Source organism: Chelon labrosus, assembly GCF_963514085.1.
Source record: "Chelon labrosus genome assembly, chromosome: 11".
NCBI lineage: Eukaryota > Metazoa > Chordata > Actinopteri > Mugiliformes > Mugilidae > Chelon > Chelon labrosus.
The window spans coordinates 19,400,085-19,424,637 of NC_140344.1; the positions used below are offsets into that span (position 1 = coordinate 19,400,085).

At 43.5% G+C, this 24,553-nt stretch overlaps 3 protein-coding genes across 4 annotated transcripts in view; 2 read left to right on the forward strand and 1 right to left on the reverse strand.

Annotated features, from left to right (window-relative positions):
* The window catches only part of furinb (furin (paired basic amino acid cleaving enzyme) b), a 75,743-nt gene extending 67,948 nt beyond the window's left edge, over window positions 1-7,795 (reverse strand). Inside the window, exons 1-2 of the mRNA XM_084555123.1 lie at window positions 7,173-7,795; window positions 1,513-1,794 (exon numbers count right to left, since the gene is read on the reverse strand). Of these exons, the coding sequence (XP_084411249.1) occupies window positions 1,513-1,689 (177 nt within the window). The 5' untranslated portion in view covers window positions 1,690-1,794; window positions 7,173-7,795. The remainder of the gene's footprint in view (window positions 1-1,512; window positions 1,795-7,172) is intronic.
* Window positions 7,796-8,132: 337 nt separating this feature from the next.
* Window positions 8,133-18,258, forward strand: accs (1-aminocyclopropane-1-carboxylate synthase homolog (Arabidopsis)(non-functional)). 2 transcript variants are annotated; one of them, XM_084555121.1, is made up of 16 exons: window positions 8,133-8,461; window positions 8,571-9,234; window positions 9,641-10,386; window positions 10,463-10,522; window positions 10,628-10,698; window positions 10,838-10,907; window positions 12,093-12,159; window positions 12,732-12,829; window positions 12,931-13,008; window positions 14,141-14,241; window positions 14,711-14,800; window positions 14,908-14,953; window positions 15,073-15,214; window positions 15,551-15,693; window positions 15,827-15,980; window positions 17,377-18,258. In XM_084555121.1, the coding sequence occupies exons 2-16, from the start codon at window positions 8,592-8,594 to the stop codon at window positions 17,793-17,795; spliced, it is 2,928 nt and encodes a 975-aa protein (XP_084411247.1). In that variant the 5' UTR covers window positions 8,133-8,461; window positions 8,571-8,591; the 3' UTR covers window positions 17,796-18,258. The 2 variants fall into 2 exon arrangements, with proteins under 2 accessions (XP_084411247.1, XP_084411248.1); XM_084555122.1 differs by lacking the exon at window positions 8,133-8,461 and having other exon boundaries at window positions 8,541-9,234.
* A 402-nt stretch (window positions 18,259-18,660) lies between these two features.
* On the forward strand, window positions 18,661-23,946 carry LOC311495234 (uncharacterized protein). Its single transcript, XM_084554624.1, has 4 exons — window positions 18,661-18,969; window positions 19,127-19,321; window positions 21,890-22,081; window positions 22,464-23,946. Exons 2-4 carry the CDS (start codon window positions 19,129-19,131, stop codon window positions 22,775-22,777), a joined length of 699 nt encoding a protein of 232 aa, XP_084410750.1. The 5' UTR covers window positions 18,661-18,969; window positions 19,127-19,128; the 3' UTR covers window positions 22,778-23,946.
* Window positions 23,947-24,553: the final 607 nt, after the last annotated feature.

Sequence of the window (24,553 nt, forward strand, 5' to 3'; positions counted from 1 at the left end):
AACAGGGGAAGAGGGGACCGAATAGCAACTCTCTGTCATGTGCTGAGCACAAATATGAAAAAGCTTACCCTTGGAAGCATTATTCAAGGGACCTAACCCACCACTGAAAGAGCAGTAAGTCACTTCTACTTCTGCCTCTCTCTCCTGCCTATTCTTCATCTCTTCTGACAAATGTTTTTCTTGCCCTATCTGCAAACTGTGTGACACAACAGCTCAATTAATTAATAGCGCTTGGCAATTCCAAAAACATAAGCTAGAGTACTGCCAATAAAATTATAGTGCCTACATCATGATTAAGCCTAACAAGCGACCTTCAGACCTTAAAATACCAGCCTTATTATTCATGTCTATTTCAAACACGACTGCAAACACAACTGTCTTCCAGTGTGTTAGGAAGTCATGAATGCCCCTTGCCTGGTGTAGCCACACTCATTGGGTAACACAGCATTTGGATTTCGTTATGGGGTGTGTTTCAACCAATACAGATGAAAAAACACATCAGCACACAGCTGGATAGTCCTATAGCCATTAGAGCCATTTTGTTTTCAACAGATTCAACTTCACGGCTCTCAGGTGGCATGTATTACTAAGTCGCTGATGCTCAGCTCTGATGTACAATCATAGGCCTATGTCACGCAACAATTGAATATCGAAGAACGTCTCTGAGTGGGGAGACGGCACTTCCGGTTAGCTTTTTACAATGGCGGAGGCCGATAAATACCACTGGACCAAGTCTCTCCGTAACTTGCCTGAAGTCACCTACGACGACGTGGTTCGGATTTAATCGAATTTTGTTTTATTTACAATCATTGGTGGGAATACATATTTAGTTTCTCAGTGGCTCCGAAACCGGTAGTGCTAACGTTAGCAGACTGTATGTCCTCTTCCACCGCAGACTCAGCACCAGTCTGAACGCCCTCCGCTACCCCTAGGCGTGTGTTAACACGGTCATAAACTGACCGGCGACGGGGCTGATCATCCCCCCAGTTATTCCAGGGAAACCGGGTTGGTGTAGTATTTGGTTTAAGTTTCTTCCGACCACTTTGCGAGACGTAGATGCTCTCCTTGTCGAAATGCAAACTGCAAACGAAAGTGCTGCCCCGGAGAATATTAAAAGAAGGTCCCTCATCTCTCCTTATTAATCTCACCCAAGACTTGCGGAGTGTTTCGTCCTTCGGGAAAGCGTGGAAGCTGAGGTATGGCTGTCTACGTCCTGATGTAGAGCAACCCGGTACACTACAAGAACAACTGCGGGTGGAGGCTGCCATTGTTGTTATCGTTACAGTAGCGTTACTAGCAACGACCGGAAGTTCTATTTCCCTACTCCGCGTTCCGGAAGCAGGAAGTGAGACATAAGCCTATTCTGTGGCTCTGATGTACAGTCTCAGGTGATAGACAGGTATCACATACACGAGAGACTAATGTAAACACACATAGGCTACATTTGGCCAATGTTATATGATAGTCTAGTAACAGTAATAATAACAACTTATTATTGTAATTTGAACTTACATTGCCGTGGTTGATGAAACCATGTTCCCTGGCGATGCGGTCAGCCTCCCCTGGTCCTCCATCGATCTGGACAGCCCAAGCGTTGGTGTAGACGTCCGCAGCATCTATCCATTTCAATTCAGCTGTCAGCAGGACAAGGACTGTCCATAAGAGCAGCAGAGACACCCTGGCATCCATTAAAAGGAGAACTTCACAGGGCAGTCTATCCGTCCGTCTGTCTGTCACTGCTTCCCAGGCAGAGTGGGGCTGCCCTACCTTACAGCAGCAAAGTAGAACAGTGGCCTAGAGAGGAGAGGACAGAGCAAGTTGTAAACCAAAACATGGCCTTCTTAACTGGGTCACTCCTAAGCCTGAATTACCTACTTCGGATACCAATCGGAAAACCAACTCAAGACTGCAGCAAAAATTAACAGCGCATCTCACAGACCTTGTTAAGCATCTTACTTGGCTCACTGTCCATGGTTAGCTTCTTAATGTGAAAGAATAAGATATACAGTACGTCAAAACTGGCTGCCCAAAAAACAAATTTATTTTCCAATCTTCCTTCTTCATTTTCTGGCCCGCAATGGTAATGTATGATAATGATATACTGTAGGCATGTGGCTGCAATACAGGAACAGCTCCAAGCAAACCAATACACAGTTAATGGCAATGAGAGAGGAAAGGCTTCTGATAGAGTGGGCATTTAAATTCTCACTCAGACACTGCTCTTAATTTTAGGATATATTAAATTCAACCAGTCACTTATCAGGTATGAAAATGCACTATTTAACTTATTTTAATTGAACAGTAAAATAACAGGCATGACAGAAAGGACCATTATTTCAGTAGATGTTCAAACAAAAAGGATTTTTAAGCTGGGGCATTCTGCCGGCCTTTGATTTGTACTTCTTTGAGTAATTCAAAAGGAGCCTGTAAGTCACACATAAAAAGGAAAGCTTTGATGTGAGTCAACTGACTCAGAGTGAGAAGAAAGATAAGGTGTGGGTTTCTGCTAAGTATATCAGTTCATCCAAAGAAAGATGAAGAGGAGGGAGATGCAAGGCTAAATGCCTGTCCGGTCTCAGCGCTGATCCCACTGACGTGCCATCACAATGCCGTTCAGTGAGTCAATCCATGGTATTACCACTTACTGATTTGAGGAGAAATACGAGGTACTCTTAGTGTCCAATCTACGCAAAGATGAAGTGAAAAATAGAAAAAAAAAAACATGAAAACCCCTGGTGGTTACTTGTGAATCCTGATGCTTCTGTGGGAGGTTTAACAATTCAAAGAAAATACATTTTCAGTATAAACCGTTTTAGTAGAAACAGGAAGGGAATTTGGATGGTAGTACTTCTTTTCCTTGACATGGCAACTCCATTTGAGTACCCCAGTCTGATGCAAGGTATACTGGAAACTACTAACCAGAGATAGCGATAGAAGAAACAAAAAAACAACATGAAGTGGTGTTGTATGGTGCTGAGCCACCACAACATGCGAGAATGACTTCAACGTGTTCGGGCAAAGACTCTGGCATTGTTTATTATATCCAGACTCGGCCAATCAGGCTGGGGACTGACAACTGAATCCCAGAGGACATAAAGTATCATCTAGTGCCACCATCAGGTACCTTTAAATAAGGTGGTGACCACCCATTCTCATAGTTGCACTTGTGTGCAAGTGTGTTCAAGACACAAGCATCTTCCTAGACTGACTTAGAGATGTTGAGATATGATGTTTGTAGATAAAATGATTGCAGTGTCTAAGAGCAGTCTGGTAACATAGTTTGTGCATAATTGAAAACTGAAGTGGAAAAAACAGTGCAACAAAGACCATCCAAATCTTCTGGTAGTTTTGGAAAAGGAGCTGAGGTTTGTCAGCCTTTACACTTGGAAAAACAGAAAACAATCCCCTCTTAAAAGGTTCCAAGTCTAGTCAGTGGCTCAATATTGATTGTCCGTAGTGACTATGGGTCTTTTTGCTTACTGGCCGTGTATTGAGGACTTGAAAAACTAAAGCCTACAAATGCTAATTGAAGGCTACTGGCAGTGTGCAATTTGCAGCTGGGGGTAGACGCCGCAGTCGGCCGTCATTTTCAAAAACAATTATCCCATTTCCAAAGAGTTACACACATCCAAACTACTCAAAGAGGAGAAGCTTGCTGAATACATCTGTGGATTCACCGATACATTTGGGAGTGGGTGTGATTGTGAGCGCAGCAGGAGAGGCGCTGGAAACATGACCAGGGGCTGTCACTCTTCCTGTGGAGCAATTCTTCTGAGCTCATTAGATGCAATGCTGGAGCCACAAAAACAGGAGCAGGGGTCTGCTGCCACTGAGATGGCTGAGAGAGAGAGAGAGGGATAGATTGAAAGAGAGAAAGAGGAGGAGAGAGAAGTGTGGCGTTCCCTCCCCCCATACAGCATTGCGGAAAATAACGAGCACATTATAACACAACGCCAAAACACCTTCTCTCAAAACACTGCCTGGAGAGGCGCTAACAAGAGGCTGCTTACTCTTACAATATACATCAAAGGCCTAAAACTGAGATAAAACTTCAACCTTCAAAACACAAGAGAACTAAGACTTTAGAAGCTAAACTAAAGGGAAAATACAAGATCAGCTGTATAACTTCTTTTGAGATTAGCACCACAATGGAGTGAATGAGGCAGTGGAAAGGCAGGGGAGGACGACTGACCCGCAGCACGCTAAAATAACACTTCCTCACTTTTGGAACAGAACAGCAACAACAGGTTGATCCTATAAAGCCATTTTGTATTTCCAGGACCTTCTGTGTAAAGCAGACTTAATGAGCAATCCTGTCGAGCTGAGTCTGAAGAGCCCACTTCACCTTGACTACTCAGGGTCCAGCAGAGTAACTGCTCTGTTGCTGAAACAAACCACACAACCCATTTCAGCTTTGACGTCTCGTCACTGTTCAACTGAGACGGGAGGGAGTGGGATAAGAAATGCGTCAACGTGGCACAATAATCATTGTTTTGATAACCTCATTAGGACGCCGGGCAACATCCTGTGCTGACTAAAACTCACGAAGCAGACTGCTGGAAGCTGAGTACAACGCAAGAAGGTCGAGCAGTATCTTTTTCTAATTAAAAATAAACAACAGTCATATCAATACTGTTAACAGAATTAGTATTACGTTTTCTTTATCTGATCTCGTAGGCTTTATTATGCAATACAACGGGGTGATCTTAGTGCATCAAATTTGCAGCCCAACAGATACATGAGCTGGAAATATATACCACTATCCAAACTGGCTTATCGCAGAACGCTTTTAGCGCTGATGGTTCTGGCAAATATACATTTGCATAGTTTGAAGGAATATATGACCTTTTACATAATTCATGACAGTTATTCATCATAATTCAATAATCCAGTTTAATGTGAAGTTTAAAGTTAAGTTCTCTCATACATTACACTTGCAGTGATCTTGTTTTAAAAACCTTCTCACTCAACTGTAACACATCTTTGACCGTTAAGTGTTTTCGTCACAGCTCTCGACTGATCGAACTTGACGGATCCTAACAAAAAGGAAAACATAAAAAAAATAATGCCAAATAATAATAACTCTCAGACATAAGAGTTTCGTATTTGTAGATTAGCAAAATGTTTAATGAATGACTAGGTCGTTATTTCCAATAGTAATTAAAGCAGCAAAAGTCACACAAATGCAACTCTACCATCAATATCATGACACTGAGTCATACACATTATTTGAGACCAGAAAATTGACTATTTCCTTTTCCTTTACGCACAGAGAAAACACTTAACCCCCAACTGCTTAGTGAACAGCAGAAGGCTACTGTCTCATAAACACATCCAATAGGACAAATGTGATGCATCTGACAAAGACTGTGTGCATTCGGTTAACTTCCTCTGCATCAGTTATCAGTCTGGTGAGATGCGATAAACATAATGTGACAAAATAACATATCTGCACTCGACAGGGGATGAACAGGCAATTTCCATTGGTAATGACAGGCACACCAAGCTGTGACAGACCATATGCAGGAGTCCAGCTCTATTTCAGGCTGCCCACCAGCCAAATCAACACCCACCATGTGCTTCTGGGCTGCCCTCTTACAGACAAACCAAGGCACACAAGCGAGCTGCAGTGTTTGTGAAGTACCACTGACAGCCAAGTATCCTCTCCGGGGAGGAAAAATTGCTCCAAGTTTAAAGTGTGATTGGAAAATCAGAGGTACCGCACAGGCGCCCTGTGCTCCGTCAGGAAGGCAGCTGGAAGTCAGCTGTATGGAGATCATCTGTGACATACTGCGAAAGCCTGATCCGTCCTATTGTCTGCAAGTTACAAAGATGGGAAAACAAAAAAAGCCTCGGGAAATGCTCTCATGCAGCCGCATTGTGTCCAGGAGAAATAATCAATTCTTTAAGTAATGTCCTACGGAGAGATCCAACCCAATTTTTAACAACCATCTTAGCCTTGGCATGGTTCCCCGTATTAAACTTCCCCTCACACACAACACTCTCTGCCCTAGTTTATAGATGAGTTATATTGTTGACAAGTTTGTCTTCCTGCCTCGTTCTCCTCTACTGAGTTTCTATTTTATGCCTCTTATAAAAACAAGTGCTCCTAAGAAGAAGCTGGAAAGTTGTTGTTTAAGGGCAAGAGTCAATCTGACTTCGTCTAGCTACAAAAACATAAAAACAGCCCCTTTTAGCGGCTTTAGAAGTAGCCTGAGCAAGATGTAAGCTTGACAAAGGGAGGTATAAAAGATCAGTTTATAGGGCAGTCTCTGATGTGGTGTAATCCCATTGAGAAGGATGTTTGGAGCAATCAATTTGCCTCAATATCTGGTGACCTTGACTTCCTTCCCTGTTGAGATCCTAGTGGGAATTGCACCAACACTGTTAACCTCACGATAAAACGGTATGAGATCCAATCCCTGAAAGTTTATTTAGATGGTTAATTAAGATATTATGAGACCCATCTCTGATTTTCTAACTGCTTTCCGTCACACGGTCACATTTGCAGTATTTGATGCCAGTGTGAGGAGAAATAGTGCGCAGCAACTCGGTCTGAATCATTCCAGCCTTGCCTGGGAAGCAGAACTAACTGAAATTTATTACAGCAATTCACACCTTATACAGATAAAAGTATTTGATGAGGGTTTTACCCTATTATGGCTTCGGGCTGAATAAGTGGGAGAGAATGTAATGTATGAGAGTGTGCGCAGGAGAGGACAGAGGAGGATGGAAAGCAGGGCATGAATCTGACTTTAAACTGTCAAATGAGAAACGCTGCAGAAAACAACACCATAAATACAACAGCTGGAACAAACACGTCTTTATCTTACCAACAATAAACTTCTTAGAGGCTTCGGTTAAAAGCTGGACAAGGCTCTCGCTATGGCATGTCTCCCACAACAAAAACAAACAAACAAAAAAATGAAATAGGTCCACCTAGGCTGAATTAAAAAGGAGCATACTGGGGGAGGATGCACCTGACTACTGGGAAGACTGGGGAAGGCAGCTGGCAGCGCTGGCAGAGACTTACAGAAATGCGTTCCGCAAATATTACACTCCTATTGTTCCCTCCCACTCTACCACATCCCCCCCTGCCTGCTTTGAACAAATCAAACTCGCGATTTTTATAAAAAAAAAACAATGAAGTAGTTACCAGCCGCAATAGTTACCTTAGCAAGTCAGATGCCAGTGAGGACCGAGACGTCATGCCTCCTCCATCCTCTTCTTCTCCCTCCGGGCGGAGACTCCCCTTTCTCCTGCGGTTTGACTTTCAACTTTACATCGAACCTCGGGTCCGTTACTCGGTCCGGGATATTAGTTAAAACGCTATCCGCAAGCACCCATCCTCACCCCAAAAGTGCCGAAATCAACTATCCCGTCTTTCTTGTCATCCGCCACCAACTTGCAACCATGGTTTTTATATATTTTTTGCCAGTTAACTTCAACCGTCGCACCCAGTTATTTATTTAACGGTTTTCTTCTGAGGGTTGCAGTCATTTCAAGTAGCTTTGTTGAGCTAACCGGACTTAATTCGCACGCGTAATAATAATTAGAAAAAAAAAGACAAGGGAGAGAATTAGAAGCGACGTGCCAATACAATAAAACGGTTCACTATTGGATGGAGATGACAACAAACTGCCACAAACCCCTTTCTCCAGGAAATACGTCACGTTTAGTGCCGAGCGGGCGATCGTGTGCGCTTGATTTGTTTCACCGGAGTCGTGCAAAAAGGCGGATCGCTGTTCTTACACCGCCCCGAGCTTTATTTGCAAATCATTTGATTTTAAAATGAATGATAGATGACAGCATAATTTATAGATTAACACAAAAATAAATTTTCCATAAAAATGGAAATTTGTGTCTTACAATAAGGTTAAGTTAAAATGATGCTTGTTTTCAGCCGTTGTCAAGATTATTTTATCGTTACAAATTAATTCCGGGTAACGCCTGTATGCAAAACACGCATACTTGTTCCAGTTAGCTGATTTGTTCTGTAGTGTGTGGCCGCCATCTTGTGGATATATTCCGCACTTACACACACGGAAAAAACACAGCACACTGCACGGTAGAGGGGGCCATAACACAAAGCTCTCATACTGGCTCGCGTGGTTGTGCATACCCCCGTGTCATAGCCTGGTATGAGTGAAAACCAGCCCGCTTTCAGCAGCTCCTCCGCTAACACGGTCCAAAGTTATCCCGGAATAGGATAGCACGCATGTGCCGTCAACCCGGATGTAGATGTTTTTGTACGCATCTATTCCCCATTTCTCCAACTTCAGACACATTTGCCGTAGGAAAGGTTGATATGTTTTAGCACCGGGCTGGACACAGCTATGCAACCCCGAACGTGTCCAAACCGGGTTAAGCAGCCGTGACACGTACCGACCTACGTGGATGTCACATCACGGTGGCAGCTCCACAACAATCTGTTTCCGAAGAGCTGCACTTTTGATTTACGGTGAGAGAACATAAGCGGCGTTGTTTTCCGTTGTCAATAACGGTTCGTAGAGTTGAGATGACAGGTGAAAGCTGCTAATGTTTTTTAAATCTCATCCTGTGTGTTGCAGAACACGTCCTGTAACTTGACGATGGACTTTCGCGGCAGGAGACACGAGCGAGGCAGCAACTGGACAGACCCGGAGATCGTGGAGCTGCTCCAGCTGTGGTCCGATAAGTCGGTCCAGATCGAGCTGGAGAGCTCGTTGCGGAACCAGCGCGTGTTTGACCGCATAGCGCACGTTTTGCGTGAAAAGGGCATCTACCGCACGGGAGACCAGTGCAGGGAGAAGATCAAGAAGATGAAGCTGGAGTATCGCCGCATCAAGGACAACCACAAAATGAGGTCTTGGAAGTTCTACGACGTGATGGACAGGGTGCTGGCGAACCGGCCGGCCATCACCTACTCCTCCCTGGGCGGAGCTGTCATAGCTCAACAGGTGTTCCAGAGCCCCGGCGCACCTGACGCATACCTGACGCAAGGAGCAACGGCAGGTACCTTCGCCCCTGTGACTGCGGGTGGCTTTGTTTTTGGCCCTCCGCCAAAGTCTGAAGATCTACTGGACATTAAATGTGAAGATGTTGAGGAGGGCATGCTGAACTCAGGGGCTGCGCCCCCCGAGATGTATTACGGATCTGGAGACGACCAGGAAACGGATGGACAATCTCTGCTGGAGCCAGAGGACACACTAGACCGGGCAGAGAGCTCAACGCATGCAATAATCTCACCTTCAGGTTGCCAGTCCAGATCTTAACATCATTATTATTACTTCAACATAGTATCAGAAACATTTTAACACTCACTGCCACATCTGCACATATAAGAAACATAAGATAATCCTTTAATTTACCCCCACAGTGGGGGGAAAACTCAGTGTAACAGCAACATATAGTTGCACATACCTTTTGCATGTTTTTACAACCTAAACAATATCTGCACATTCTTGTCCTACCAATGTGGCAGTATTGCACAACAAATTGCACCTTGTACTCATTTTGTTCATTTATATTCTAAGTTTATTTCCTTTATTTTATATTAGTTGTGTGCAGGGAACTCGCAAAGGAACATGTGACATAAACTCCTCGAATCTTGAAAGTGGTAGCTGGTCAAAATACTTTTTTTTTTCCTTTATATTTGCAGGTTTCAGTGACTTGAACATTGCTGGCTCAGCTACAGCCGCCACCCAGGCTGCCTGCGGAACTGCAGCACAGGACACATCTAACGTGCCAAGGAAGCTGGGATCACATCCCTCGACCTCTGCGAGAATGAGGAAGCGTAGGCGCGGCGGTAGGACATCATGGGGCCATGGCGGTGGCAGATGTGTCGGTCAAGAGAGCCTGGATAAGGCCCTGGCCAGCTTCCTGAACTGGCAGCAGTCTGCGGAGGAGCGTCTCCTCTCCCTGGAGGAGGCGCGGCTGGAGAGAGAGCTGCAGGCCGAGGAGCGCAGGGAACAGCGGGAGGAGAGGAGGGCGGAACAGGAGCGCCAGCATGAGCTCCGCCTGTTCAGCATGCTCACGGGGGCGTTGTTTGCTGTCAGACAGGCCGCCCCGACCGCAACGCAGACCGAGCCCTCTGTCTCACCTCAAGCTCATCTGTCATCCTCACCGACGACCACAGCTGCCCCCTCTGTCTCGTCGCAGCCCCCTTCAGAAGCTCCCACAGCACAGAGCGTTTACACTCAGGAGACTAAAAGCTCACAGCCCACACCTGTCAAGGCCTGCAACGTCTCTCAGAATAGTTTGGCAACTCTCAGAGGTGCAGAAGCTCCCGGCCATAGCGTGTACCTGTCCAACCGTGGTAACAGCATACGACAGCATCAAGGGATTCTCCAGGAGGGCTATGCCCAATATGGAATGGACAGACATCACGACACAGACAACCCTGATGTAAGTGAGCATCACTTTAGAAATGTACAGATGCTGGAATGTGCTAATTAACTATAAGGCCCTTCTCTTCTTCCAGGGTATAATCAACATGGGTACAAGTGAGAACAAACTATGCTATGATCTTCTTCACACACGTGTAAGATAAATATTACGGTCACGTTTTCGAATTCTCCAGAGTGTACTAAAATATACCTCTAAATTATTCTGCCTGCATTCACTAATAATTTAATTTTCTTTTCAGTTGACCAAGCCCGACATGCTACATGTTGATCCATCCTTGTTGCAGTACTCGGACTGGAGGGGACACTCTTTGTAAGGCATTTAAGCGGACCTTTTGTTTTCATTTTTAATGAGAACCGCGCGTGGCTCACAGTGACGCTGCGTTATATCAACAAATGTTCAAAGCAGACGCGAACCCCTCCGAAGAGCTATTTATTTTTCTCTCTTTCAGCCTAAGAGAGGAAGTCGCCAAGTTCCTGACTCACTACTGCTGTTCCCCAAAACCACTGAAATCTGACAACGTGAGTTTTGCTTTGATTGCTGGAATGCAAAATGAGTAAGATGAACAATATATGGGAGTGAGGCGGCAGCTTGAGTCATCTGAATACTGATAGGGGGGGAATGGGGGAAAACATATAAATAGCTGAGATGAAATGTAACCACATACGATTACTCACGCTTACGGCTCTGCGTGCGCCATTTGTCTTTTAACAGCATTTACATATTGACCCTAGACCGCCTAGATAGTTAGAATTCCCATTAATAGTGGACACACACACAGCATTCAGTGCAAAAGCAATTAAATACAACACATTTCTAAGAGTTTAAACTACTGAACACCATTATTAATGATAGAAAAGCAAAAGGCTCCTTTGACTCTAGGGGACTTTTTAAAGTGTGTAGACTAGCGATGCCCCTCACCTCATCCCTCTCTTTCCAAACATAAAAGTGAACCTGGCTGCTAAAAACACGCTTTTACGCACTAATGGAAGCATAATTATGGTTTATTATATTCCACTTTAACCTATTGAGTCCCCCGAAATTCTACACTCTGGACCTTTAATTAAAATATTCAATTGATTAATGACTGTGGCCTTTTGAATCTATTCAAGTACATTTTTTAACCACAGACAAATACAGAAGACAAAATTCTTTTTAATCCATGTGCAATTTCTCATTTTGGACCTCAGATTAGGCCATTTGCACATTAGTGGAGGTTTTTTGTACTCGGCTGTCAACGTTTCTATTTCTGCATTTGAACATTTTAGAACCAGCTTCAAGTCTCCACACAAGGAACTGTAGTTCTTTTTTTGGCACTTCTGCTTCTCAGCTCAGAGTTCGTCTCCTAAATAAAAGAGAGTTCTTTTCCTGTGACTGATGCCGAGGTTCAGCAAATTATGTAAATACTGACAAATAGTCTGCTTTTTATTGGTTTTATACTGCTGCTTTAGATGGATTATCATCTTTCATTATCAAAAAATGAAAGAAGTGGATCCAAATAATGGATTTGAGTTACTCGCTAATGATTATAAAGATGCCGCGAGCAAAAATTGAAGTAAATGCTTTTCTGTGGTTACCAACTTAATTTGCAGCCGTAATGAATGGCTGTTTTAGGCAGGTGAATGAATCTGTGACACATTTATCAGGCCTCCTTCTGGGCCTTAATTGGGTCTTTCATAACACGGTGGATGTGTGTGTTTGTTCAGGTCGTGGTGACGAATGGTTGCAGTTCCCTCTTCTCGGGTATTGCCGCAGTAATTTGTGACCCTAAAGGTAAGTCTGCGACGCACACCCACGTCTGTGCCGTGTGAATACAAATGTGTGCGCAGTGGAAGGTTGGAAATCTGGCCAAGTTTCTTTTGTTTCGCGTTAAATATGATCATCATATAATATAATAACAGCCAGTGGGAAATAGTCGGTGTGATCATTTTAACAAAACACAGTTACTTGAGCAGCTACATAAATTGCGTATTCCTTAGTGCCACTGTAGGCCTCATTTTAAGCAATGCGGTGTGTCTGTTTTGCTCAATAACGAACTTAATAGAAAAATCATAAGCCTGAAAAGCAGCTCTTATTCACATATTACTGCCAGATTGGATCACTAAGCCGCAGTACGCCATTCATTTGTTCTAATTTACCTGGAAAAATTAGATTAGCAAACGTTAGTCAATGGTAAATTTGCTTCCACATTAGCAATGAAAATGACCACTAATAACATAAAAAGTACCTGATGTCAGCCATTTAAAATCAATCACCCGGTGAACATACGAACAATATACGTGTTTGTTTGCAAGGAGATGATACGCGCTGAGCATTTTTAGACACGTTTCATGTCTGTGTCGTAGATGCCATTCTCATCCCTACTCCTTTCTACGGTGTCATCACCGAAGATCTGAATTTGTACAGCGATGTGAAACTCTTCCATGTGCCTCTGGATTGTGAGGTAGGAACACAGAAGCTTTCATCATGTAAGCTTGCTACAGAGCGCGCTGTGAGCTGACCACTGTGGACGCTGATGTGCTTCTTCTCACTTTTTACTGACAGGATGACGGCAAGGATGGCCGACCCTTCCGCCTCACCGTAGGGAAACTAGAAGAAGGTCTGAAAAGAGCCAAGCAAGAGGTAACCCGCAAAGAAACGTTCTCTAAAGCACATGTTAAATTTGGAGAAAGGTATGTTTGCTAGGTAGGGGTTGAGGAACCTGGAAGCTAATAAGCATTTACGATTAGACAGTTTGCCGCTCTTCTTCCTCTGACAATACTCAAAACTCTCGTACTACTATTGCATACACCGATCAGGCATGACATTATGACCACCTTCCTAATATTGTGTAGGTTTCCCTTGTGCCTCCAAAACAAACTCATCAGAGAATGGACATGGACTTTCTGAGGGTGTCCTGTGGTGTCTGGCAACAGGATGTTTTTAGTGGGAGCTTTTGGGTCCTATGGTTTGAGGGGAGGGGAATCTGTGGATCAGGCTTGTTCCAGTGAATTTGGAGGCCAGGTCAATACATTGTGCTGTTTTTCATGTTTTTTTTAGTTGTTCCTAAACCATTTTATGTGTGTGACTGTGTCAGGCTGCATCCTACTGGGGTTGGCTGCTGCCATCAAGGAGGCTCATTGCTATGGGGTGGGGGTGCCTGGTCTGGTCTAGGTGGGTAGTACATGTCTAAGTGACATCCACAGGAATACCAGGTCCAAACATGTTCCAGCAGAACATTGAATTCTCACAAGATGGTCAATGTTATGCCTGACTGGTGTTTGTTGGTTCAATGAAACATACCCTGGCTGTGGCTCAGTAGGTGGTGCGGGTTGTCCATGAACCACAGGGTTATCGGTTTGATCCCCGGCACAAAGACGACATGCCGTAATGTCCATGAGTGAGACACTGACCTCCCTCTGCCGGAGTACTTCAACTGCTCCTCCTCCACCTAATTAATTTTACAAAGTGTTGCGTGGCTCGATCAAAGACACTCGGAGCCAACTTTCAGAGCCAGTGCTGTGTAAAACCACCACAGCATTTTTCACAGCGTGCACAGAACAGAACAGACTATTGATTTGACAACAGTGTATTGGATTACAATGGTTTACTCCACCTGTAATGAATACTTAAAGACATAATCAATCCACAAATGCTTAGGCATTTTTCTCAGCTTAGACATGTGCTCCATTTTTCTCAGAGATTTGTTTTTCAGCTTGATCGCTATGGACTGTGTAGTGTCTCAGTTTATATTTACTTTCGACCTTTCTTTAAGGGGTTGGTAATTCGAGCTGTTATCCTGATGAACCCCCACAACCCCCTGGCTGAGATCTACACCCTGAAGGACATGATTTCCTTCTTGGAGTTTGCCAAAAGGTATGTTTGCCCCACTATAATCCTTTCGCAGTGGCCTAGCACTATAATCCTCCCGGTCTGCAGTCCTGTGGTTTTTTTAAGCACCTTGCCAAGTCTCTGCATATACTTCCCACTGTGTATCTTTTTTATTTTACGGCCGAGGAGCTCTGTCCCGTGCGCAGAATATCAAGCGCTCCTGATGGAGTTTTATCACCTTTCTTAACCATCAGCATATTGTCAAGTGCAGCCATGTGCCAAAGAGTCTGCTGCATCATCTATTGTTTTCTAAATGATCTTGCCAGAGTAATTCCCTTCATAGACCCTTCCAGGCACTGAGCTGTTATAACCATAAACCACCGTGCTTTCCCACTGACATGAGACTTTGAAGGAAGCGTTTTCCATTTAGGTTGCATTTCCTTTGCCGTGAACGGACGTTAACTGTACAAAACTGTGAGAATATTTATATTAACCTTCTCTTTTCCTGCTTTAGAAATGAGCTCCACGCCATTGTAGACGAAGTGTACATGCTGACAGTGTTTGATGAATCTGTCACCTTTCACAGTGTCCTCAGTATAGACAGGTACTGCATGAACCTAACCTCCGCATGATTACTCTATTAGACCCTTAGTCATTGCAATTGTGGCTGACGACACCCTCTTATCTCTTAATGATGTGCCCTTATTTCAGTTTGCCCGACCCACAGAGGACACATGTAATGTGGGGGATGGGCAAGGTACGTACTCTGCTAAGCTCTGAGAGTGGGACTCTTTATATCCTCTGCTCAGACTACAGTAAAATCTTCAGTGTATGTTTGCTTTCATAGCTCCATTTATTTTGTCTTGTTCTTTGTAGGACTTTGCAATGGCAGGAATAAGAGTAGGCACTCTGTATACTGAGAACAAAGACCTCGTGGAGGCTTTGTCTCAGCTGGGCTTATTCCATGGTGTCCCCGGGACCACTCAGCACCAGGTAGCGCAGCTGCTTCAAGACAGAGGTATGATCTAATGTGTGCTTTTGCAAACACACTGCAGTAGTAATGTCAAACCGAGCCGGGAAATTCACACTCTTCTAATCAGGCCCTTTACACAAAACAAGCAGCACATTTTCCAGCTATTCAAACATCTGCTTCCTGGTGTTTTCTCTTCCTAGAAATATCAACCCCCCCCTCCCCTCCTCCTCCTCCTCCTCCTCCTCCTCCTCCTCCTCCACTCCCTTTTGGCTTCCTCTGATATGACAGGGGCACAGCATGGGGTTCCGCTGCACATCAAGCTGCACAAAGACTCATAACGTTTAATCCCGCAATTGCTTGTTGTCACCTCTCGTGTTGCAGAGTGGATCAATGAGGATTTTTTGCCAGAGAACCGACGCAGACTGAAAGCTTGTCACAGCTACCTGAAAGGAGAGCTGCAAAGTATGGGCGTTCCCTACCTGGACCGGCCTGCTGCACTATTTATCTGGGCGGACCTCAGAAAGGTTTATGGTCCAACTTGTGCATAGATAAATTCAGATCACGCTCTTGAACTCCACTTTCTTCTTTAGATCAACGAGAAAACAACGTGTGCACATTTCTGTTAAATGGCTTAATATGTCATTGTTGTTTTCTTAGTATCTCAGAGAGTCGTCGTTTGAGGAGGAGCTGTCCCTGTGGAGGTGTTTCCTCAGACACAAGGTGGTGTTGAGCTGTGGCCAGGCGTTCTCCTGCTCCACACCTGGGTGGTTCCGCATTGTCTTTGCAGACCAACAGCACCACCTTCAGCTAGGTGAGTCTATGGGATATCATGCACAATAAAACTGTTCAGCTACCGTCTGTCTTAAATGATGTATATGCTAAGAGGCATGTCATATCACCACCAGCCAAATGTGAAAAACAACCCCACCAACGTTGACTAACCGTAAGAATCTTCTTTATGTCGCCCACATGTTCCAGCATAGAGCCTTCATCGGGGTGATTTTACAAAATGTCAATGTAAGCCTCTAAATGCTGCTGCACCGCCAACTCTGAAGTTACAAAATAAAAGTTTCCAAAAAGCCAAAGCACGTCTCACTGTCACAAAATAACATCAGAAAAACATAACGTGTATTTAAATCTGCCAATACAATCCTGCCAAAACACTTAAAGCAATTGGAGACTGCAAAACCTTGATTAATCAATTGTGAACATAATATAAATCTCTCTTAATGCAATCCACTTGTAAGTTAATGTTCTGACACTAAACATCAAGTTTGCTTCCTAAGAAAGTTAATGTCACCCCCATCTTGGTCTGAAATGGACCAATAAAATGGTTCCAATACAAGAATAAAAAATGTCCTCTGCTAGGTCAGACATTTTAATATCTCCTCTTTAGATGGAGCTCCTGTTTGGTTTTCCCCAACATCTATTTCACCATTTCTTTTCACCATTTTCACCAAATTTGTCCCAGCGACAGCCACAGCCAGAGGTATTTGGGTTGCCTGTCCACACTTCTGTATATCTGCCCTGTCCATTCTATCTCAGGATGCCTTGAGAGGACTAGCAGATGTTCAAATGTTCACTTTGACTCAAGGATGAACTGATTTGTGTTACACTGTCGAAGGTGTAAGGTGACTGGGACCTCAAAAATTCCCACAACTGTCAAATTATGTTCGACATAACTGAGACAAACATTGGTGTCATCTGCAACATGACACATTGACAGAGGGGGAAAAACCTGCGAGGACTCTAATAATCATTTTCACTTTGGGTTTTGTTGTTGTATACTTTTATTTGTAAACCTGAGGACTGGATATTCAGCATCCTTTGGAGGACCTTCATCCATATGTGTAGCTTTCATTGGAATAAATCCTTCTGTAAAATAGAATATAAACAGGAAGTGTTTTTTCTCTAAATAGCCAAGATGAAAGCCCCGTTCTGAATCACTTTGAAACGAAGAAGTTACCAAGTTTCTTTTTTACATTAAATTATGCACTGAATAGTTGATAACTGTTCCTAAATTTTTCAAATAAACTCTCTTATACTGATTTTCTGCCTTAAACAAAACACTGAACGTTAGCTATTATTTCTTTTACCCAATCAGTGGTTTGTATAATCCCAGATCAGTTTCTGCTCTGATTCTCAAACCACATATTGATTAGATAATAGTCGCTGACTTGTTTCATTTATGTCTCGTGTTATTTCAGGCCTCAAGCGCATGAGGGAGGCTCTGAAAGAAGCCGAAGAAAAACGGAGCAGCCCCGATTCACACCCCATCAAAGAGACCAGCGAGGAGAGCAAAGAGTCGCTGAAAGAGGACAGTGCAGATTCAGACAATGCTGCGACTGTCAATTCAACATCATCACCCCAGAGCAAGTCACCGGACCCACCGAAGGAGAGGGATAGCCCCGTTCCTGACACAGGCCCGGCGGCCGCCGAGGAGTTTGTGTTGCTGGACTGCCAAGCCTCTAAGCCCGCAGAGAGTCTGGACTCGTTGATTGGTACGCTCAGGCATCAGATCCGCTCCTCTGATTGGCTGGAGAAAAACACACCAGAACTGTCTGCTGGGGAGGACCCAGAAATTCTTGATGTATTCAAGGCCTTGCTGCAGAGAGCCAGAAAATAAGCTTAGGATAAACAGGCACGAATGTAGCTGCCAAATTTCGAGAGGCAGTTCTTAAGCATCCCTCTCGCTCCCTCTGTTTACGGTGAAAAGCTCAACACAAACACCTGACACAAGGTCAAGCCTGCTGCCTATTTTGGAGGAGTCAAACAGCCTGAGAGCAGGATAAAGAGGAGACGTGAAGAAAAATAAAGCATTAAAGGCCAGGGTGTAAGATCAAGCCTCATTGTTTCAGCTGGTGAGAATGATTGCCTTGTTTTTACTTTCCTCATGTGAAATGTAAGTCAGACAGACTCTTTTCTCGAAAGCCTCTTATATTATAACTTGTACATCTTTATTATTTTGGTTATATGCAGTTTATTTTATCAGAATGTATTCTCTCTGTAAAGCTAATGATCTGTGAATGAATTGAAGCTTTGTTTGACTGTTGTTATTCTTTTATAGCAAATCTCAGCCCGTGATGAATAAATAGATTTTAATAGAAGTCATTTTACTCCTTTAGTTTTTTAAAAAAGAACTCTTAATATATATTCTATATTAGTTTGTGCAAACCGCCCCCTGGAACAATTCCAGCGTGACATTTTTAGAAACTTTCATTTGGGTGGTCTGTAGGTGCCGTTCCATTGCTGCAAAGGAAAGTGAAGGGGGCCCGTAGCTGTGTGACGGAAGAGAACTCTAAAGCCACAACACCATATTGCCCCACTGAAACTAAGAGTGGGATTTCCTTAAAAGCTTTCGTCATGCAACCCGCCCCACTCGTTCTCTATATGACATTGACAAATGTCAGGGTGCTGTTAAAGAGTGTCCCTGGGGCATAAAGGGAATTTATGGTTTCAAACTTCCCTAAAATTTTCTTTTAATTCCTTTTTGCATGTTGTCTGACAATTAAACTTCTGCTTCCTCATAAAGCTCTGTCGACGGAGCTTTCACTTTCTCTATACAGTGGAGAATTCAAGGGGAAATTTTACCCTCGACTCGGGGGAGTTTCCGTTGCAACAGAGGCGGAGTAACACTGAGGGGGCTTGACTTGTGACTACAGCACGAGTAATAATCTCTCAGAGTGGTGAAGGTGTTTGTACAGTAGTAAACACAAGTAGGTCTCTTACTCAACTTTGAGCTACCCGTGCTAAGACACCAGAGTCTTCCTTGCAGCTTTTTCACCTCATCAACAACAAAGGTAAGACAATATTTTCATAAACTCCTTAAAGTTTTAAAAATTTAAATTATCTGAAAACAATATTAGTTGTAGGACAGGTTTTCCTCCTGTAACAGAACTTCAGCACACACCAGTAACACTCCCCTCCACCCTAACCCGCTCTCTTTCTCTCTGAAAGAAATGAAGCTTCTCGAGCTCGGGGACTCCGTCAGCCGCTTCAGGCTCGCCCAGTCCTGTTTGGGGTTCGTGGGCTGCCTGTGTGTGTGCTACGCGGTCTGGACCCCGTTCTGGCTGAAGGGGAATGGTCTGTGGACAAAGTGGAATGACACTAGGAGTGACCAGGCGTATCATAAAGACGGCATTAACTTCAATGGTGAGGAAAAATATAATAATAATAGCGTTCACCTCTTTGACACCTTCCTTTTGTCATCTGTCTAGAGTCGGCACTCTTAGGTTAAAGGTTTCACTGATGAACCGTAAACATGACTTTGCAGCTGTGTTGAAGGTACTGGTCTGGTCCTGCCAAAAAAAAAAAAACCCCAAAAAACCCAAGGGAATGTGTTCGCTCTGAATCTCTAGAAGGGATCAGTATCAAAAAAGAACATCTGACTGAGCTACAGAAGGGCTTCTGAGGAGCAGTGAACAAGTTTGAGCTTGCTCCTGTTTTTGAGAACTGCATTCCTTGTATCTGCTGAGGCTGCCATTGCATTTAGCCGGAGGCAAAGGTTTTGCAATCCTAGTCTGTGCCGGTTAAATCTAAAATTCTAATTTAAATGTAAATGTGTGGATACACAAGTAAGCAGGAAACTAATAGTCCACCTCCAAGAAAAAAAAAGGTGACAGCTGACTATAAATTAGAAGTAGAAGAAGAAGAATCAGCTTTATTGGCCAAGTATGTGTACACATACGAGGAATTTGACTCTGGTAACTTTTGCTCTCTTGCACAAAAACACACAGAACTTAGATAAGCGTAAAAAGTAAATCTCGATCTGTACACATACAATTAAAAAGTACAGTACAGTGAGTATATACAGTTAAGGCAGAGTTATTGTTGTTGTTCAGGTGACCGCTCAGAGTTCATCAGGGCGACAGCCCGGGGGAAGGAACTGTCGTTGTGGCAGGTGGTTTTAGCGTACAGTGCTCTGTAAAAAAAAAAAAAACATGACATGTATTGTAAACTTGAAAAACACCATAAACACTGTCAATCATCTCAACAGGAAGCAGACCAGAAAGTTTAGTAAAAAGCAGCCATGAGCCCAGTGCAGTAATAGTAATTACTACGCTGAAAACCACACTGTCGCCCATAAAGTTTCTCTATTTTTGTTCTTATTAATGCGTATCACATTGTCACATTCAGTTCAATGAGAAGAGGTAAACAATATTTTATTCCAACTTTATGGGCAAAAGTGCAAAAGTTTTTCCGTGTGTTGTTTTCGCAACACGTAACTCCTAAAGATAGCTCCTAACTTAGCCTAAAAATTCCTAGCAAGGAGTCTTAGCTTAGGAGTGATTCCAGGACATTCTCAGAGAATGGAAAATGGAAGGAATGGACAGAAACTCTTCTCTTAGTGAGGAGGTGTGGTTGACCCCATTGCCAGGTATGAGTCATCATTTCAAAAGGTGTGCTTGGTTGATCCTAAAAGCTAGACAAAAACACACTTTTGGTGACAATGGGCAAAGAACGGACTGTCAAACCAATAGACTTAATCACAGAATCGAATCTCTATGAAGACTGTGTAATTATAACAGTAAGTTATACTTTAAAATTATCCTATAAAATGTGTGAAAACTCAGGACCACTTGCACAGTATTCACACGCTGATAGTTCTATTTATTTGCTTTCATTCATTTACCCTGTTGGTAAGTTTTGCGCTTCATCCATTTGGTATTAACGAGGGTAAATTGGCTCAGCTTTCATCAATTTCTGTGATTGCTAACCGGCCTATAAGAAGCAGCGTTGGTTGGAGTTCAAGTCTTCCACAAACTTAAAGGCAACGGAGAAGCTAGGAAGCAGGGACTGTGTTTGCTTCTGGCTAATAAAATAATAAAAGTGGATAATGGATAACGAAAGTGTTTTCGAGAGGTAGATTTGGCCCCGGTGTCACATAACAAGCCAAGAAGCAGGCGTGGGAAAATATATAGTTTAGATTCTTTAGGAATGCTTTTATCTTTACCAGGATCCGCTCATAACTTTGGGGGGAAATTCCTGCGCTAATAATCTTTAGAAATACGGTACCAGACAGGTAGTGTAAGGGCCAGCAAGGATGGCAATAAACAAACTGAAAGCTAAATCACAAAACGGGTACAATGGCATGGTATAAAATGGGGTCAGTAGTGGTTGCTACTTTACGAGCACCCAACTCAGCCAAAAAACAGCTGCTGGGTATTTATTATTATTTAAAACTTTATTTTCTCGTTTTCAACTTGTCGTCCAGTGAACGTGGCACACAAACCAATGCAGAACAAAAGCATCAATACACCTACTCCCACCCCACGTTCAAAGGTCAGCGTAAACTTCCTGTTGCTGCCTATTTTGCTTATGAGTTTTTCCAAAAGTAGAACAGCAAGCTCCTCTTTTTAGCCACTGTAGGAACAGGCAATCCGTGATGCAAATGCCAAAGCATTAGATTGCTTCTAGGACAACCAGGGTCTTTAGCCAGCAATGAAGCACCTTAAACTGAATTAAGCTGCTGGGTATCCTTTACAAAAAGTAAAGAGGTAGTGTCCTGTCACGGCTTGTTGCAGTGGGACATTTTTTGCACACTTTCAGAATGACTCAATGAACGAATGACACAGAAAATGTACATGAACTCTTGAACTTACTCTTCATGTTTCAGGTGTGGGTGGGGACGTGTTTTATTTTTACTACTTAGAGTCAAAACCTAATGAGAAGGCGAACATATCAGTCAACCATTCTTGTTTTTGGTCTTTTGTCCTGCAGCTGTTGAAGCAGAGAGGGTATTTGGAGTCCTCTCCTTCCTGATGGCTGCCAGCACTGCCTCTCTGTGTCTGGTGTTTGCCCTCTGCTGGACGTCTCGCACGGTGCTTTCCTACTCCAACACTCGCTCCCTCCTCATGGCGGGGCAGGCGCTCTACCCCACCACCGTGCTGCTGCTCACCATGGCCTCCACAGGTAGACATATTGCTCATATTGCCTCAGCCGCGCACAAACAGCAATTAGACGGCTGTTGTTTTGGGAGTCTCCGAGTGAATTAGATTAAAAAAGAAAAACGCACCCATTTTCAATTAACCTCTAAATAGCCTCATGGTTTGGGTTGTTCATGTCAAACCTGCACCTACAGAACCTCTTTCATGTGCCGCTCATTTACATACCCCTGCAGGAGAGTAGTTTTTAAAGAGACTTTGTTTTTCACTTTCTCAGAGACTGCAGTTCATTATCATACAAACGCTTTTCTAAAGCTCCAGGCGTGTAATAACTGATCTTAATGACTTTTTTTCTTCTTTTAATGCCGACGATACCTTATTTGACTGGTGTTTCCCATCCGTCCACACAGGTTTCTTCTTCCTCCTCAGCTGGTCCTTTTTCACCTATCAGCACCGCGAAGAAATTCGTCAGGACTTCGCCGGCCTCGGCTCCTCCTACTGGCTCGGTGCTGTAGGCTGGGTCCTGCTGCTGGTGGTGGAGGGAGCGGTCTTTATTGCCGAACAAGCCGTCGTGCCGGACATCTTACCTGACTTGGAGAAGGCCGTGGAGTCGTGGCGGATCAACTCTCCACTTGAAGCTGCCAAACGGTCTTTCAGCGACAGTTATCACCCCCTTAGCCACAAAAACAACCCGGCTCTAGGGAGGTTTATGTCATCACCTTGACTGGAGACAAGGACATGAATGAGGAAGAAAACCTATAGCTACGTGTAAGCTGACACATTAACACACACACTATTTGACTAAGTGTGTTCGTAGTTAGATCCTGGCTACTGCAATTCTCTGATGGTCAGTGGGAGAGGAACCCTAACCCTTCCTGCACGACTGATTGCGATGGCCACTCTCTAGTTTCAGTTCACACTAAGGCTGTTACGTACTCCGCGAGACACCAACCAGGCAGAACTTTTTTCTCGTGTAGTGTCCAGTTACTGTTCTGTGACTGGTCAGAGATTGGGGAAGTGGGCGTGGTCAATGCGGAAAATGCTAGCGGCATTGCTCTGTGAGCTCCCAGGAGCTAATATTCTCATTGTGACCGGCATATTGTGTGTGGGTGCATACTGGTCGACATCTGAAAATAATTATAACAGTGCCTCTCGTAGTCTGTCTCCCGCACCTCCCACAATGCTTAGCGCATGTGGCGTATGCTGCAGTCGGAAGGCCCTATGAGGACTTCCCCGGAGTTTGGCACTCTTGTAAAGTATAAATTACTTGGCCAAAACAAACTTTTGTTCTTGTTCTCGCAGCCCTATGAGCAAGAAAAAAATTCTCGCTTCTCGTGGAGTATGTAACAAGCTTACGGACCAACAATACAGACTAGAAAACTGTGTACCAAATGTAATTACTGATGTGTAAAACTCACAGAGTTTTTACCAGGGTTGCTCTACACACATGGCCTTCACATCAGGAACAGATCCAGGTGTGCAGGTCTTCCGGTTAAAATGTAAACACTGTCACAAAACTTTAAGCTGGTACCTTTACCTAAAAGTTTCAGACTTGGTGCAATGTACTTGATGATTGTCAAGAGCCGTCTTTTGATGACTTCACATATTAACTGTCATGTAAAGAGAAATGATAGTTCTGTTTGTTTTATGAGTAATGTCGTTGAAATGTGGTTTAAATTGATTTAATGTATTATATATAGTATGGTGCATTGTAAATCCTGTAAAATGCTGCAAACACTTCATGTTATTACTGTGTTCTTTTTAATAAAAAAAAAAAAAAAAAGAATGAAATGAATGACACTGAATAGGAGCAACCCCAATGTCCTCTTTGATGAAAGAGTAAAATTGCTTTTTGCACGATACACAGTATGTGACCGTGACCTTTGTTGACTATATAAGTATCTCATGATTTATTTTCAAAACAAATGAATAAAACTAAGAAAAAAACAATTAAATAACCTGTCTGGATTCTTGTAGTGAGCACAAAGTGTAAAGAAATCTCCTTCATGCTTCACGGTAGAACCACACTTCAGGTGCGGATTCAATCTCTTCACTTTCTCTTACAAAGAAACGGCAGCGAGAACAAAACATCTCAAAGTTGACCTTGCTGACCAAAGGACAGATTTCCACCAATCTAACATCCCTTCTTTCTACTTCCCTGTACGCATCAGTTGTCTCCCTCTTAACGGTTTCTTCGCAGCAAATCGAGCATGAAGTTAAATTCCGCAGTCTCCTCCAAACAGCTGACGTTGAGACGCGTCTGCTGCTTGAACCCAGGGAGGCGCTGGTGTGCGTTCTAATCCGAGGTGCCGTTAATTGACGTTTCGCGAAACTGGTAGCTAATGAACCTCTCCTCAAATTATTTCTTCTTTTTGACCTTTATGTCATCATATAATGATTTACTGTCGTTTCTGTTTACAGTTGGCCCAGGTCTAAGTAGTCGACAACACTAAGCAACACGTCTGTTGGTCTCAACGGTATTAAGAAAGTTTTGTGAAGG

Excerpts from the sequence above, each read along its gene's own strand:
- LOC311495234 (XM_084554624.1), top strand. The coding sequence starts at position 19,129 with ATGAAGCTTCTCGAGCTCGGGGACTCCGTCAGCCGCTTCAGGCTCGCC. Across the intron at positions 19,322-21,889 it reads AGACGGCATTAACTTCAATG|CTGTTGAAGCAGAGAGGGTA; the intron begins GTGAGGAAAAAT and ends TTTGTCCTGCAG. Across the intron at positions 22,082-22,463 it reads GCTCACCATGGCCTCCACAG|GTTTCTTCTTCCTCCTCAGC; the intron begins GTAGACATATTG and ends CCGTCCACACAG.
- accs (XM_084555121.1), top strand. The coding sequence starts at position 8,592 with ATGGACTTTCGCGGCAGGAGACACGAGCGAGGCAGCAACTGGACAGAC. Across the intron at positions 14,242-14,710 it reads TTCTTGGAGTTTGCCAAAAG|AAATGAGCTCCACGCCATTG; the intron begins GTATGTTTGCCC and ends TTCCTGCTTTAG. Across the intron at positions 15,981-17,376 it reads ACAGCACCACCTTCAGCTAG|GCCTCAAGCGCATGAGGGAG; the intron begins GTGAGTCTATGG and ends GTGTTATTTCAG.